Raw genomic sequence first — 16,496 nt, forward strand, 5'->3', positions numbered from 1 at the left:
GCAACTAAAATTATTTTTTAAAATGTTAGAAAATAAGTCAATTATACTTTATGAAAATTAACCCATTGTACACATAAGTGTCTATAGATGCAAGTGGCGAACCTGCCCCCCACATACCACGCATATCAACTCTGGTTGCCCAATTTTAAAATCAGACTTGTTAGTGACATCTCTGGGTTTGTCAAGAAAATTATGGTAACTTAAATTTGTAGATATTCCAGTGCATATGGAAGAAATTCCAATATCAATATATAGGGCTGCCACTCAGACACGCAAGAGATAAACACTGCGACACTTGAGATTTGTGTTATCTACACTAATAAAAAAGAAAGATGCAAATTGATCATACATTCACGACGCCCACTAGCTAATCAAGAGTATGCATGCAAATTAACCCAACAAAGATGGCAGGTTAATTTGCATATGCAGGTGCCAAGCGGCTGGGGTGGAATGCTTGCGTCGTCACCATGGCAACAACGCAGGCGTTCAGCACCGCCCCAGCCACTCCGGGCCTCTGGGCAGTGTGGGAAGGTGGAAAGGCAGCTCCGGCAGGAGCAAAGGCGGTGCCGGCAGCCAAGGGGAGGAAGGCTCATTCTTGCACAAATCTTTGTGCATCGGGCCTCTAGTCATGAATTAAATGCCTAAAATGGTAAACAGGGTGTGCATTCTTCTTTGGAGCATCAACAAAATTTAGTGTTTTCGAGACTTTTTGTGTTGATGGTTTATTTTTATTTCAAGCTCGCTTTTGTTGATATTTCCGTAAAACTGAAAATTATTATTTTGTCATTGAATTTATCGCTGTAATATATCATATTGTGCAAATAAAATTCAATCCCCATAAATGGCATCAGATGAAGAAATAATCGAACCAAGCACCTCGCAAAAAGAAAATGCCATCCTTTATTCAACTCCAGAGTCAGATGATTTTTTTTTAATTAAATTCAAAATATCATGGTTTGTGGGTATGGTTTCCGTTTTGGACACGTGGCAGTTAATTGGCTAATGTCTTTTGCCTCAGGTTTTATCTACATCTCAGCAAATTAAGTTACCAAATAAATATGTGGTAAAGCAATATTCATTTATAGTTTAAAGTTAATATGTATGGTTTCTAGCACTTAAGAGATTATGAATTTGGATCTCTAAAGAGATCTTAAAAGCAAATTTATATTAATTTGAGAAAAGTAGCCAAAATTTCAGAATGTATAATATACACCAAGTGTAAGTACACTTAAATTTAAAGTCAGGAAATAAATTTGAAACAAAAAATTTGGGGAAAGCCTATTTTTTATTAAATAATCTTATAAAGACAAGAAAAGATAAGCATTATTATTTGAAAAAGTTGCAACTGCCTAAAACCTAAACACTGACAAGGACAATACACCTAACATCATTCATTCAATCATTCAAATCCCCACCCCAGGATATGTTTCTTTTAGAGAGGGTGGAAGGATAGAGAAAAGAAACATTAATGTGAGAAACATCAATCAGTTACCCAACTGTGTACAAGTCTAGACCAGGGATGGAACCCAAAACCTAGGTATGTGCCCTGACCAGGAATTGAACCTGCAACCAACTGAGCCACACCAGCCAGGGTCTGACAGCTATTTTTATAAGTTTGTATTATACACACTATTCTACATGCTTTTTTCAAATGATTTCAAAAGAAAAGGGAGGGACAATTTCTTTGTGATAAAATATATAAAAGCTCATTAATTAGGACATGGAATGTTAAAAAGCAATGTCTAGAACAGGGGTCCTCAAACTTTTTAAACAGGGGGCCAGTTCACTGTCCCTCAGACCGTTGGAGGGCCGGACTATAGTTTAAAAAAAAACTATGAACAAATTCCTATGCACACAGCAGTGGCAAAAACACCCGGCGGGCCGGATAAATGTTTGAGGACCCCTGGTCTAGAAAGACAAAAGATACATATGTATGCAATTCCAACTACAATCAATGATTCCAATGCAAGGGATTACTCAATAACTGATGTATAAGAGAAGTACGTTTACTTCAGATCACAACCAGTTGCAGAAAAACTTTTTAAAAATATACTTTATGTTTTAAGTAAATATGAGGTTTTGAAGCAGTTTGAAATGGCTTATAAATTTTGTTTCTGTTAGTTGCATAAAAGAAGATAGACTGGCTAAAAAAAGATCTATATGGAAGCTAAAAGTCAAGATGACTTTGAAAGAGTTCTTACACTACAGCATCAAAAACTACTCCCATAGAATATATTGTTACTATCATCATTTTAAATGATAGAATTATGACACAGGTTATCTCCCTTCATTCTGAGTAATATAACAAATACATTTCACAACACTGAGAAATTTCTAAAGTCCATAAAATTAAAATACTGATAGCAATCCTCTCTGGAAGCAGAGTTGCTACTGCACCTTTCACAGCAGCTCTATAAGACTTTCCAACACACACTACATACAGATATATCACACAGTAAACCTGAGGTAAACTGAATTTTACTATTCAGCTCCCACAGAAGTACTCCTTAAAAAATCCTTTCTGGCTCTAGCCAGCATGGCTCCATGGTTAGAGTGTCAGCCTGCTCTCCCCAGAGGGTCGTGGGTTCGATTCCTGGTCAAGGGTGCATACCTGGGTTGTAGGTTTGATACCCGTCTCCAGTCAGAGAGTGTGTGGGAGGCAACCAATTGATGTGTCTCTCTCACATCAATGTTTCTCTCTCTTCTCCCCAAACCCTCTTTACTCTGATTAAAAAAAAAAAAAAAAAAAATCAATGAAAATAGCCTCATTCCTTGGGTGAGAATTAAAAAAAAAAGAAAGAAAAAAACTTCCTTAATTATGCAATCAAATTCAGTTAAATATTATTCTAATTTTACAAATAAGACAAGAAAGAGTAGCAAATTAAAAACCCAAGATATCAGGTCAATAATTAAGACAAAAGGTATTAAAACTCAAATGAAAACATCTATAAATAGATTTCTTAGATCACTTGAAAAGTAAAATCTCACTAATATAGGACCTCATATGGTCCTATTCATGAACTTATTCATAAGTAAATGATTATAATTAAAGTACTCTCTTAAACTATTACTTAGTCAAATCTTTCCCATTTACTTTTTATTTACATTATTTATTTGCTTAGAACATACTAGAAAGTTTATCAAACCCTAGATATTTAACCAGAGTTTAACAAGAACTTCTGAACGGGATCACAAGTACAATAAACACTGGGCGTAAGAATCTGGAACCTTGTGCTCTAAGGGCTGCCTCTCCCACTATTAGTAAATAACTGATTATTTACTACCAATAAAAATTGACATGTGTTTTAATTTATAATTTTCATACACATAATTCCATTTAAATCTGACAATAAGTCAGAGGTAAGATATTTATTATGAGAAAACTATTAATCCAGACTCACAATTTTGAAAAATGAGGCTTAAAGAAATTGTTTAGCCAACATCACACAGGTAATAAGTAGCAGAACAGGAGTAAAATATAACTATTCTGACTCTTACAATCTGCTTTTCTCACTATACCAAGCTGATAGTAACCTCATTTGAAAAAACTATAAGAATACAATAAATGGCCGAGACCGGTTTGGCTCAGTGGAGAGAGCGTCGGCCTGCGGACTCAGGGGTCCCAGGTTCGATTCCAGTCAAGGGCATGTACCTTGGTTGCGGGCACATCCCCACTGGGGGGCGTGCAGGAGGCAGCTGATCAATCTCTCTCATCTATGTTTCTGGCTCTCTATCCCTCTCCCTTCTTCTCTGTAAAAAATCAATAAAATATATTTAAAAAAAAAAAGAATACAATAAATGACTGCTATAGCTTTTCTAGCTTCTACTGTACAGGATTTGGAAAAACAGTATAATTAAAGAGAGAAAAAAACTGTATTTTTTTTAAATAAAGTTTTATAGTTTATGGTATACTCTGTACTTGTAATTCTCATTTACTCTTCTCACTAATCCTACTGTTACATCTTAGTCATAAATATTATTTACCATAAAAGTATTTATATGAAAAAAACTCAAAAAAATTTTATTTAAGAATTCAAGGCTTCTATAGATTCACATTTTAATCTATTGTTATATTTTCAACATTTTAATTTAGTATGGTAACTAAACATTGTCACTCATTTATAGGTTTTTAAATATATAACAATTTATATTTGAACTTCAAGAAAATTTATCTTGTCTGAAAGGTCCTTTATTTGGTAAGCAGAATATACAGAAATACAGCCCTAACCAGTTTGGCTCAGTGGATAGAGCATCAGTCCGTGGACTGAAGGGTCCTGGGTTCGATTCCTGTCAAGAGCATGTACCCCAGTTGCATGCTTGATTACTGGTCCTGGTTGGGAAGCATGCAGGAGGCAATCAATGTGTCTCTCTCACATTGATGTTTCCCTCTGTCTGCCGCTCCCCATCCCTTCCACTCTCTCTCTAAAAGTCAATGGAAACATATCCTCGGGTACAGATTAACAACACCCAAGAACATATAGAAATACATACACATATAAGTGTGCAATGTGTGTCACATACCTCCATCACCATCATCTGATCCTCTGAAACTAGGATCTTTTAACATGTCCAGCTCAGCTAACATGCGCACATAAAGTGCATTCTGTCTGAAGGAAGGATAAAATCTTTCATCTCGTAGCATCAATTCATACACCTATTGAATGAAGATATTCAATCATTAACAAAGAAAATGGTCTTGCTGTAATGAATCACAGGCTCAATATTTACAAGATGTTGTCACAACTAGTGATTTCTCTGGTTTAACAGTACTGAAATTGCATTGAAAGGGGTCCCACTACAACATATGTCATATGATAGCAGATTATACATAACTAGAGGCCCGATACATGAAATTCGTGCAAGGGGCTCGACCCTCGCAGCCTCAGCTTCATCCGGAAGGTCGTCCAGAAGGATGCCCGGTCTAATTAGCATATTACACTTTTATTATTATAGAAGATGTTCTAGTAAGTGGTATTCTCTAAGAAACAAGTCCACCCAAAGACTCAAACACATTCAAATAAATGAGTGACATTATTTATTTACATCATCAATTCATGAAATTCTAAGATTGTATATCTGGCTCTGCAGTCAGACCGATATAAAACAGCCTAAAATAAGGATTTCCCTCACTTGTTAAATAAATAAATAAACTAGCAAAGTGGCCCACCTTTTTTGTAATTGAGAAGTATTATTACCATAACTCATTAGTTTCCCCTCTCTTTTTTTTAAATCCTCACCTGAGGACATGGTTAGAGAGAGAAAGGGAGAGAAAGAGAAACACTGATGTGAGAAAGAAACATGGATTGACTGCCTTCAGTGCATGCCCGATGAGGCATTGAACCTACAGTCAGGTACATGCCCTGACCGGGATCAAACAAGCAACTTAGGTACATGAGATGATGCTCCAATCGACTGAGCCACTCCAGCCAAGCAATTTTTTACAATTTTCAGTAAGTTTTTTAAAAACAAATTACATGATGTGGAAATATACATATTTTCAAGAAAGATCTAATAATAAATGTTGTATATAATACCTTTCTTTGAATGTCATCAAAGATTTCAGGAGTTGGATCTTCATGATTCAAGGTATCTGCTAATTTCGCTACCAAATAATCATCAACAGTAACCCGTGGAGATGCCTAACAAACAGAAAAATTACAGTAATAATTATCTTTGGAATTTCTAAATACAATTTAAACCTTGATATTATTGAAAGTAACTGCCAGAAAATGCTTGGTTTGTAAACGATAACTTGATGTTTAAGAAGGCTGATATAAGAGCTAGAATTTCCTTGTCATTGCGTAATATAGTAGCCTGGTAGACAAACATTTACTCAATCTGCAAAATGGAAATACTACTAAAGTTGTTACAAGGATTAAAAGAGATTTATGTAAACCATACAAACACAATGTCTGGCACATAGGAAATACTTTCATTAGGAGATGGTTCTGAACATTCAGTAGTCCTGCTGGGTGTGTATTTACTACAACTGCCAAAATAATAAGCCATTTGTTACTTACCACTTAACAATAGAAATGACCCTTTGAATGCCTTTTAAAAGAGACTACCTTTATCCTAAAGTTGGTTTTATAAAACTGCAGCAAAGTTCCATTGTGATATGAGAGGAAATTTATCTGAAAAGTTCATCTGTTCCAACAACTTCCAAAATCTGATGTTAAATGTGAAAAATTACTTTACTGAAAGAAAAAAATGCTGAAATCTAGGACTATGGTCATCTTTATGATGTCAACTTCGAAGTTTTAGTTCTGAAGGCTCCGGAAATCAAGTGATCAGGATGTTAACTCTTAGAAAACTAGCAAAAGAATGCATAGTTTAAATAATTTCTCCATGCTATCCAATAAAGTATCTAAGGAACAGAATGAATAAATCAAGAAAAGGGATAAAAGAAGAAAAAGTATACAGCAGGGTATAATTTTGTAGAAAAAGGGCTACAGAACTTATAATGCTCCCTTGTTAATTCAACATTATTGTTAGTAAGTCCAAGCAGGTCATATAGTGGTTTTCATTTTGGGAGAGAGAAGGGTGCTTAACTGTTGTTTGTGTATAGAAGGGTGTGGTGTAGTGTGTGTGTTTGTTTTCCCCTGAAACAGGAATAGGAGAGCTAAACAACTCCGAGTATGTGACAAAGATTAGAGAGGAACATGATGTTAGTTGGTTCTGTCCTTGCATTTATCCTCTAAGCTCTCTAAACTCAGTTTCTAGAAAATAATAAGAGGCAAATTTAAAAATAACATTTTATATTTATTTAATTTTTCCTATAAACTCTGGTACACAGAATTGGATTAAGGCTCCCTGGTATAGGGTGACCAACACTTCTGGAGAGCTATCATAGGTCACAACTTACCAGACTGCCCCACTCAGAAAAGTAATATAGAAGAAATAAGTTTACACATTTGTTATTGCCTTAATAATACAAAAGTGATTGTTTTCCAAAATTATGTATTAATCTGTATTCTTTACTTTTCTATTACACAAATGTGGTTAAACAAAATAACAGGACTAGTAAACAATGGCAATTAGTATTAATAGAACTAATAATACAAGTATTATTAAAAATATATAATAAAGTACTTATGTTTTTGTCCTCTGTTACAGCAATTAATTTTAACTTTGTAAGTATTAGATATTTAAATATTATCGGTTATATTATTGTATATTCTTAATATACATAAATATGATTTAAAAATGAAATTATACATATACTAGGATATTATCTATATTTAATTTAAAAAATTACTTTTCTTTTTATTCCATGAACCCATAGGATATTTTTACTTTGTGTGTTTCTCTTTTTAGTAAAACCTGTCTGATCTGCCTGCAGCCTTTAGAAAATCTTTTCTTTTACATAGTGGTAAAACAGCACAATCAAAATGTAAAATTCACTTTGACTTCCAGCGCTACTCTTAAGCCTACATCTCATTTATTTCTCTTACCAATTTAACAATTCTATCCTATTGTTCTATCAGTTAATGAGAGTGGGTACTGAAGTCTTAAACTATTATTGCTAAATTATCTATTTCTCTCTTCAATTTTGTCAGGTTGTGTTTTTTTCCCCATGAATGTGGGGGCTTTTTATGTTTCTGATTGTTTTATCACCCTGATCAATTAACCCTTTTATTATAAAACTAGTGACCCAGTGCACGGATTTGTGCACACTGAAAGGAAATTAATTAAAAGGTGGCCGGCAGGGCGGGACTGAGTGAGATGGGCCGGACACACCCTGGAACCAACCTCCCTCTGTCCCTCCCCAGCCGGCCGCATCTGGAGTGGTGCTGTGGCTCGAAGGGCATCTGCAAAGTGAGGTTCCCTCTGACAGGTGGGGTCCCTCGGCCTGGCCTGTAAGGATTGGGCCAAAACCACTGGCTCTCCAACATCCCCCGAGGGGTCCCAGAGTGCGCGAGGGCACTCTGCAAAGTTGCTGTCATTCAGGGTGTGGAACGCAAACTCAAGTGTGCGGTAAACCAGATTCAGAGCCAACAGTGCCCCAGCAACAACATAGCCCACAGCCGAAGGTAGAACTGTGCGACCCTATGAATAATCGGGCTTCCTCCTCTCTGGTTTCAGGTGTGCATCACCTAAGAACCACCACTGCCAAGTCACTGCAGCTAAGCAGCTCCTGTGTAGAGTGTCTGCCCCTGGTGGTCAGTATGCGTCATAGCTGCCGGTGGGATGGACACTTAGCATATTAGCCTTTTATATATATACTAGAGGCCCGGTGCACAAAAATTTGTGCACTCGGAGGGGGAGAGGGGGTCCCTCAGCCCGTCCTGTGCCCTCTCACAGTCTGGGACCCCTCAGGAGATAACGACCTGCTGGCTTAGGCCTGCTCCCGGGTGGCAGAGGGCAGGCCCAATCCCTAGGTGCAGCCCCTGGTCGGGCTCAGAGCTGGGCCGATTAGGGAGTTGGGGCGCTGCCCCCTGTCATGCACAGAGCAGGGCGGATCGGGAGGTTGTGATGCCACCCCTAGTCATGCTCAGGGTACGGCCGATTGGGGGGTTGGGGCACCGCCCCCGTCACACTCAAGGCAGGGTCGATAGGGAAGCTGCAGCGCCACCCCCTGTCATGCACAGAGCAGGGCCCATCAGGAGGGTTGGGGCTCCATACCCTGTCACACACAGAGCAGGGCCGATCAGGGGGTTGAGGAGCTCCCCCCTGTCACGCACAGAGCAGGGCCGATCAGGGGGTTGAGGAGCTCCTCCCTGTCACACACAGAGCAGGGCCGATCAGGGGGTTGAGGAGCTGCACCCTGTCACACACAGAGCAGGGCCGATCAGGGGGTTAGGGCGCTGCACCCTGTCACACACGGAGTCGCAGGGCGATCAGGGCGTTGGGGAGCTCCCCCCTATCAGGCACAGAGCAGGGCTGATCAGGGGGCTGGGGCGCCTTCCCCTGTCACGAACAGAGCAGGGCGGATAGTGAGGTTGTGGCCCCGCCCCCTGTCACACACAGAGCCGCAGGGCGATCAGGGGGTTTGGGCGCTGCCCCCTGTCACGCTGATCCCGGTGCCGGGAGGCCTCGCTGCTCCGCTGATCCAGGTGCCGGGAGGCATATTACCCTTTTACTATATAGAATAGAAGCCTGGTGCACGGGTCGGGGCCGCCTGGTTTGCCCTGAAGGGTGTCCTGGATCAGGGTGGGGGCCCCCACTGGGGTGCCTGGCCAGTCTGGCTGAGGGGCTGAGGGCTGTTTTCAGGCTGGCGGGTGACTGAAGCTCCCAACCGTTCCTTTTTTTCTTTTTTTTTTATTCTGGGCCGGCTTTAGCGCTGAGGCCTCAGCTGCTGAAAGCAAGTTTCTGGCCTTTGTTTACCTTCTGTATTTGATACAATGTTGCGGTCCGGCTGGCTGAAGCCGGGCTGAATAAAGCAGGTTTCTGGGGTTTGGTTTAGCTTCTATATTTGCAACATAGTTGCTTAGAGTTGCAGCTGAGAGGCCGGCAAGTCAGGCGGGGAACGTTGGAGTCTGCCGTCACTGGAGCAAGCAAGCCTCCCTGTTCGCTTCAGTGCATGGCTGCCAGCCGCCATCTTGGCTGGCAGTTAATTTGCATATCGCCCTGATTAGCCAATGGGAAGGGTAGCGGATGTACGGCTAATTACCATGTTTCTCTTTTATTAGATAGGATAGACTAGAGGCCCTGGGGTCCCTTGGCCTGGCCTGTGGAATCAGACCAAAACCGGCTCTCCAACATCCCCCGAGGAGTTCTGGATTGCGAGAGGGGGCAGGCCAGGCCAAGGGACCCCAGCGGTGCATGATCGAGGCCAGGGAGGAACTGCGGGAGGGCTCCAGGGCAGGTCCGGCCTGTCTCACCCAGTCCCAATCAGCCGGACCCCAGCAGCAAGCTAACCTACCAGTCGAGCGTCTGCCCCCTGGTAGTCAGTGCACATCATAGCGACTGGTCAGACACTTAACATATTAGGCCTTTATTATATAGATGTTCCTCTTTTCTCATTAACAATTTTTATCTTAAAAATCTATTGTCTATACTAAAATCTATTAGCATAGACATTCCTGCTCTGTTTTGGTTACTGTTTGCATAATTTACCTTTTTCATTCTTTACTTTCAACTATTGTGTCTTTGAATCTACAATGTGTGTGACTTTATCATTTAGTACAGCGGTTCTCAACCTGTGGGTCGCGACCCCTTTGGGGGTCGAACAACCCTTTCACAGGGGTCGCCTAAGACCATTTGAAAACACATATATAATTACATATTGTTTTTGTGATTAATCACTATGCTTTAATTATGTTCAATTTGTAACAATGAAATTGGGGGTCCCCACAACATGAGGAACTGTATTAAAGGGTTGCGGCATTAGGAAGGTTGAGAACCACTGATTTAGTATTTTCATGACCCTGGCCAAGTTAATTCAATTTCCTAAACATTAGTTTCTTCCCTTCAAAATAAAGATAATATACAAAATAAGACTGTGATCAGGATTAAATGAGACAATATTTGTGAAAAAGTTGTGCCTAGCATAAGTAATGGATATTTATAAGCACTATAAAAATTATTATTAATGATACTGCCAAAGAAGATAAGAACATATTAACCAAAATATATCCTCACCTTTTCTGATAAATACTGGTCATAAATTCCAACAGCAGCTGCTCTTAAAAGACCTTTGGTTTGGTTGGTTTGATGTTTTCCATCTTTCTGACGGCTTAATAAAACTTGTAGTTGTTGTTGGGCTGTAACCCGGTACCCTTCCACTGTCATCCAGAAGAAGAGATGTGCTTGACCTCCAGTTTGCTGCATGTAATCTACCAAATAAAATCCATACCATAGATATTAGTGTCACACATTTCTGGGTGCATGTAGCTGTATAAGTTAAGAAAAATTAAAGTTTCAAATACTTAAAATTTGACATTTTAAAATGTATAAAAAGTGTCTGAGGTGAAAATATAGTTATATCATGAATTAGTTAAGTTAAAAAAGACCAGTTATATAGGAAACGTAAATAAAAGCACATTTAAAAATATCTATTTTTCATAATAAAATCTTTAGGGGATAAAATTGCTACACAAAGTTTCCTCAGAAATAAACCATTTTGTTAGCATTCAGCTTTTGTTCTCAATAAACATTAATAATCATAATATGTATTAATATTTACATAAACAGTAAAATTAAAAATTAAACTTTTCAACAAATCATGTAGCTATATTTTTTATCATGAAAATTAAGAATCAGAAAGTTGTGGTAAAAATGTTCTCCAAATAAAAGGAATTATGATGTAATTGTAATAAAATTCCCTCCCCATTCACACACGAAAGTGATACAAACCAGTTATATATGCCACGTACTCCTCATAAAATACTCTTCCTCAAATAATTTAAATTCACAGTAGACTCTTCCAAGGTTTATTTTAAAAGCAGTTTAGCAAATGCACAACAGAGTTATAATAAGCATTTGTTTCTTCAAAACAAAATAAATCTCTACCTCTGTTTTCCAGTGAAAAAAATGAACACTTCAGAGAATAAGAGGAAGAGGTGAGATAGATCTGGCATGCTTAACACTGAGTACTTAAAATTTAATAATAGTTACAATTATTAAAAATTTCAAGGATTATATTATTTTCATAAAATGGATTTACCTACCCATAAAAAATTGTAGTGCAACATTGTCTACAAGGATGCTGGCCAGAGGGACTGTGCAAAGTTTCCCAAAGTTTGCTGCCAGTTTCACAGTATTTATTTCCTATAGATAAAAGCGAATGTAGGTTAATATTTCATCTATTCACTCATTAGGTTAAAGATCTTTATATAGGTGTAAAAAATCAAATTACAAATTAAAATAGAATAAAAATAAAGTTTTTCCCTTCTCATACATGTGAGTTCCCAATAGAATAGTCTTGGCTCAGTGAATGTTATTTTCAGAGTTGCTTAGTAAATATATATTAAATATGATAAGCATTCATTTCTTCCAATACAAAATAATTCTAAATTACTGTGTTTTCAAATTCTCTCCCTCTCTCTACATACTCCAAATGAAAACGGATATTTTAAAGGCTCAAGGAGATGTTTAGAATGCTTAATATGTCCAAGAATAAACAAATCCCAACATTTTTAAGTATAGATTGAAGTCTATCTACTGGGAAAACAGAAAATATTCCCAAAAGAATAATTTTGCTCCCAAGAGAGTAAAATTTCTATAAAGTATTTTATAGAAATATAAATATAGAAAATGTATTTCTTCTCAGACTATGTAAACAATAAATTATGTATGCTTTTTGGAGTTATAAAAGCATAACTACCTACATATAAAACAAATGGAAAAAAAAGGGTTCAAAATCTACATATCAAGCACTATGCTAGGTACATTACACACATTACTTCATTTAATTTCCACAACAATTCTATTGGATTAAGTATCACCAAAGCCATCCTATATAATAAAAGTCTAATATGCAAATTCAACCAGGGGATAGGGATGGCCAGCCAACTGCCCGTGGCCCCTCCTCCTGGTCAGCCCCATCCCCTTGTGCACAAATTCGTGCACCAAGCCTCTAGTTTAACATATAAGAAAGCTGAAGAGCCGAAACCGGTTTGGCTCAGTGGATAGAGCGTCGGCCTGCGGACTGAAAGGTCCCAGGTTCGATTCCGGTCAAGGGCATGTACCTGGGTTGTGGGCACATCCCCAGTAGGAGATGTGCAGGAGGCAGCTGATCGATGTTTCTCTCTCATCGATGTTTCTAACTCTCTATCTCTCTCCCTTCCTCTCTGTAAAAAATCAGCACCAAGCCTCTAGTTTAACATATAAGAAAGCTGAAGACCAAAAAGTTTACCTATGACCATAAAGCAAGTAAGAATGAGTTTGTTTTTAAAGCCTGCTGTCCTTTCTTCTAAAACCCACAATATTTCTGTGAACTATTTTAACCAGCTTCTCTGTACATATTCCCATATCCATCTCTCACAACCCTCGATTTTAAAAGATAGGCGTTCTCTAGAAGTTAAATAGGCTCTATTATTCAGGGACAGATACTAAATTAGGCATAGGTGATACATAAAGAAGGAAGATAATTTGAAGGAGGAAAATAACTTCTTGTGTAATTAGTACCCTTTCATATAAGTACTGAAAGTAAGAGTAACTGACTTAAAATATCTGGCATAAAACCCAGTGCCAGCACATGATTTCCCTCCTATATTTCTCCTGCCTAGCAGCAGCTCCACAAAGAATGGGATGGGGAAGAGAGTTCACTATTAACTTTATTTGTAATAAAAAGGTATGATAAAAGATCTTCTAAGATTTCAAGATGAGCAGCATGTTTAAAAAAAATCTCTGTGGAGATTCTGAGGTTACTTCCAAAGGAAAATGCATGACCAGAGCTATTAAAGGGATAAAGTTTGATATTCAAAACAGAACTGACAGGTTTCCAAACAAGACATTAAGACACTGAGATTTTTAAAGGATTCAATATCAAAAAGCATCTGGGCAAGACTTTAAATAATGATGATGAAAGACCACTAACTCTAAGATCTAGATCAGGGGTGGGCAACCTTTTTGTGAGTGCGTGCCAAAACCAGCAAAATCTCTGACTCAAAATTCTTCTGCGTGCCAACCCTAATTTTTTGAGAACATGTTACGCCTACTTGATATCTCTTAAGGTGTACGTATGTGAAGAACCTTGAAGAAATAATAAAATTCATTCGAGCGACAAAAACACATTATATGATGATGAAAAATACATTTATTTTTTAATGTATACATGTACACTGATAGTCTGACAGAAAACTTTATGACTCCGTTTGATATTATCAGTGGGACTTTTGCTGCTGCATCACTGATGACAGAGATTTTACATCAGGTTTATATTTCGTGACCTTCAGAGATATGCACGAGCTACTACTTTCATCCCTCAGGCTACTCCTATTACTAGACTTAACAAAATTCATCACTGAGAACAGATTCACAAGTGTATGTGGATGAAAACATGGAGAGTAACACTGTAGCAAAGTTTTTTAAACAAAAAAATTTTCTGGAATGGCATTCCAAGTCCTCAATAGTTCGTTTTCGACACTTCTCTCTGGTACTCCTGTCTCTAATCGCTTTTTTTCAATGTTTTCCAAGTCAACTCTAAGGTCAATAAATTTCTGCTTCCAAATTGAGCTACTCTGAAATTCAATCAACTGCATTTCAAAGTCAGCCATGTCTATGGTCTTTAACATAACTTGTTATGTAAAATTATTTATTTATCTAAGATGCACCTACATTGAATTTATCTGGAAAATAAAAAAGTCGATATTAAGAAAAAAATTGTAAATGGAAGATTATAAGAGAGGGTTTCGCGTGCCAGCAAAAGTTACTGGCGTGCCATGTTTGGCACGCATGCCAGGGGTTGCCCACCCTTGATCTAGATAGTGCAACTACTTAAAAGAAACAATAAGCACTAGTGAAACCATATCATTTTTCTATTCTGAATTTGCATGGGTATATTAAACTAATTCTAACACAGATAAAACAAAGACAGGCATACACACAAATGCACTCACCTGCGTATATGAAATGTGGACCTCAAGTACTGTGAGCTAAAATTAATCTAGCAAACTAAACTTATTTTAAAATGTCTTGTATTCCTTAAGAAAAATTGCAAAATTACATGATCAGAATCACAAATAAATTTCCAAAATAGAAAACCAGCCAAAAAAAGTGACTACACTAAAAACTAAACTTAATTAAAAATGTTTTTTCCTGTCTGACAGCCCCAAATCTCTGCTCTATTTTATAGTAAAACTCTTCCAAACAGCCAACAATCATCACTATATCTAATTCATCTCTTCCCATTTCCTCCTGGACTGACTCCCCTCATTAAGGTTTCTCTCCACTATTCCACCAAAATTGTTTATCATCAGATCACCAGTAATCCCCTTGGTGGCATATCCAAGGGCAATTCTAAGTTTTATCTTACTCAACTTATTAGTAGCCTTTGACATACCTGATCTCTCACTTCTTTAAACACTTTCTTTACATTGCTTCTAGGATATCACTCTCAGGTTTTCCTTCAATCTCACCAGCCACTTACTCTGTATCTTTGATTTTCTACTTTGTCTTAAACACTAGTAACTGAAGTGCCTCAAGACTGAGTTCTTGGTATCTTCTTACACTCACTCTTTTAGGTAACCTCATCCAGTCTCTTAACTTTAAGTAAACATCTGATAACCTTTAGAATTCTCAAAGATATTTCCACCACTAAACTTTCCCTTAAATTGGAGTTTACTAATTAGCATGTCTACTTGACTATTGAACAGGGAACTCAACTAAAACATCCAAAGTTAGATTCACTCCTCCAAATCTCCTCCTCCCTCAGTTTTATTCATTTAAGTAAAAAGTGACACTATTCATACAGTTGCTCAACTCATCCAAGTGCCTTTTTAGTTTATCACACCATATTTAATCCATTAGTAAATCCTATTAGCCCTATATCCAGTCTCTACTTCTGACAACCTCTACAGACATCTATTACTGCAATTGTCTTATAAATGATCTTAGTTTCCATTCTTGCCCCCACCACTTCCCAATTTATTCATCACAAAGAATCAAAGTAAACATTTTAATTCTCAAATCAGATTACATACTCACCAAGAAAAATATCTAATGGATTCACATTACAATTAGAATCTTTAAAAAAATCCTACTATGGCAGGTAAAACCATATATAATCTAACCCCAAGGTTCCTCTCCAATTTCATTCCTATTGACAATTCCTCTCATTCACTCCATAGCAGCCACACTGACCTCCAGGAACTCACCAACCATTTTCCTATCTCTAGACCTTTGCCTTTGCTTTCACCTTGCCTGTAAGACTCTTTAAAAAATAATCTAAAAAAAAAAAAAAGTCATAGGACTCTCTCATGTTACGCGTTCCTATGCTTAAATGTCACCAGATCTCTCAGCACCTATACAAAATACTGTTGGACATTCTCTATCCCTGTATTTTGCTTTACTTTTTTTCCCCCCACACTTTTACTTATTTTCTACTTTTTTTTTTACATTATATATCAATTTATTTATTGGCTTATTTTCTGATTGCAACTAAAATGTAAGCTCCATGAAAGTAGATATTTTGTCTATTAGTCAATCTACCATGGTGTCCCATGCATAAAATTCAATAAATAGATTTTTTAATAAGTAAAAGTGGATAGATGATAAATTAAGGAATAAAAAATCTTTAATTACGTTAGCATTTTTTAGGCAGTATTTCAATCTCTTTAGCTTGATTTCATGAATATTTATACTACATTATATCAGAGAAGTTTTTTTCTTAAAGTTCTTTTGTAGCGTAGTGCACTGGTGAATGCACTTTTTGTTATTTGCTAGACATTTTAAAAATTTACTTTTATATTAGACATACATTAGTTTCAGATGTATAATTATAGTGACTAGACATTTATATACCTTATGATGTGATCACCACAATAAGTCTAGTAATTATCTGCCCCTACACAGTTATTACAATATTATTAACTATATTTCTTGTACTGTAC

The 16,496-nt window shown here is 37.4% G+C and overlaps 1 protein-coding gene across 4 annotated transcripts in view; it reads right to left on the reverse strand.

Annotated features, from left to right (window-relative positions):
• The window catches only part of SNX13 (sorting nexin 13), a 93,268-nt gene that overhangs the window by 33,361 nt on the left and 43,411 nt on the right, over positions 1–16,496 (reverse strand). For all 4 annotated transcript variants that reach the window (XM_023750774.1, XM_023750771.1, XM_023750772.1 and 1 more), the window contains 4 exons: positions 11,613–11,712; positions 10,585–10,778; positions 5,535–5,639; positions 4,522–4,654 (listed from right to left, as the gene is read on the reverse strand). In XM_023750774.1, coding sequence (XP_023606542.1) covers positions 4,522–4,654; positions 5,535–5,639; positions 10,585–10,778; positions 11,613–11,712 — 532 coding nt within the window. The remainder of the gene's footprint in view (positions 1–4,521; positions 4,655–5,534; positions 5,640–10,584; positions 10,779–11,612; positions 11,713–16,496) is intronic.

This window comes from Myotis lucifugus, unplaced genomic scaffold (genome assembly GCF_000147115.1).
Source record: "Myotis lucifugus unplaced genomic scaffold, Myoluc2.0 scaffold_15, whole genome shotgun sequence".
NCBI lineage: Eukaryota > Metazoa > Chordata > Mammalia > Chiroptera > Vespertilionidae > Myotis > Myotis lucifugus.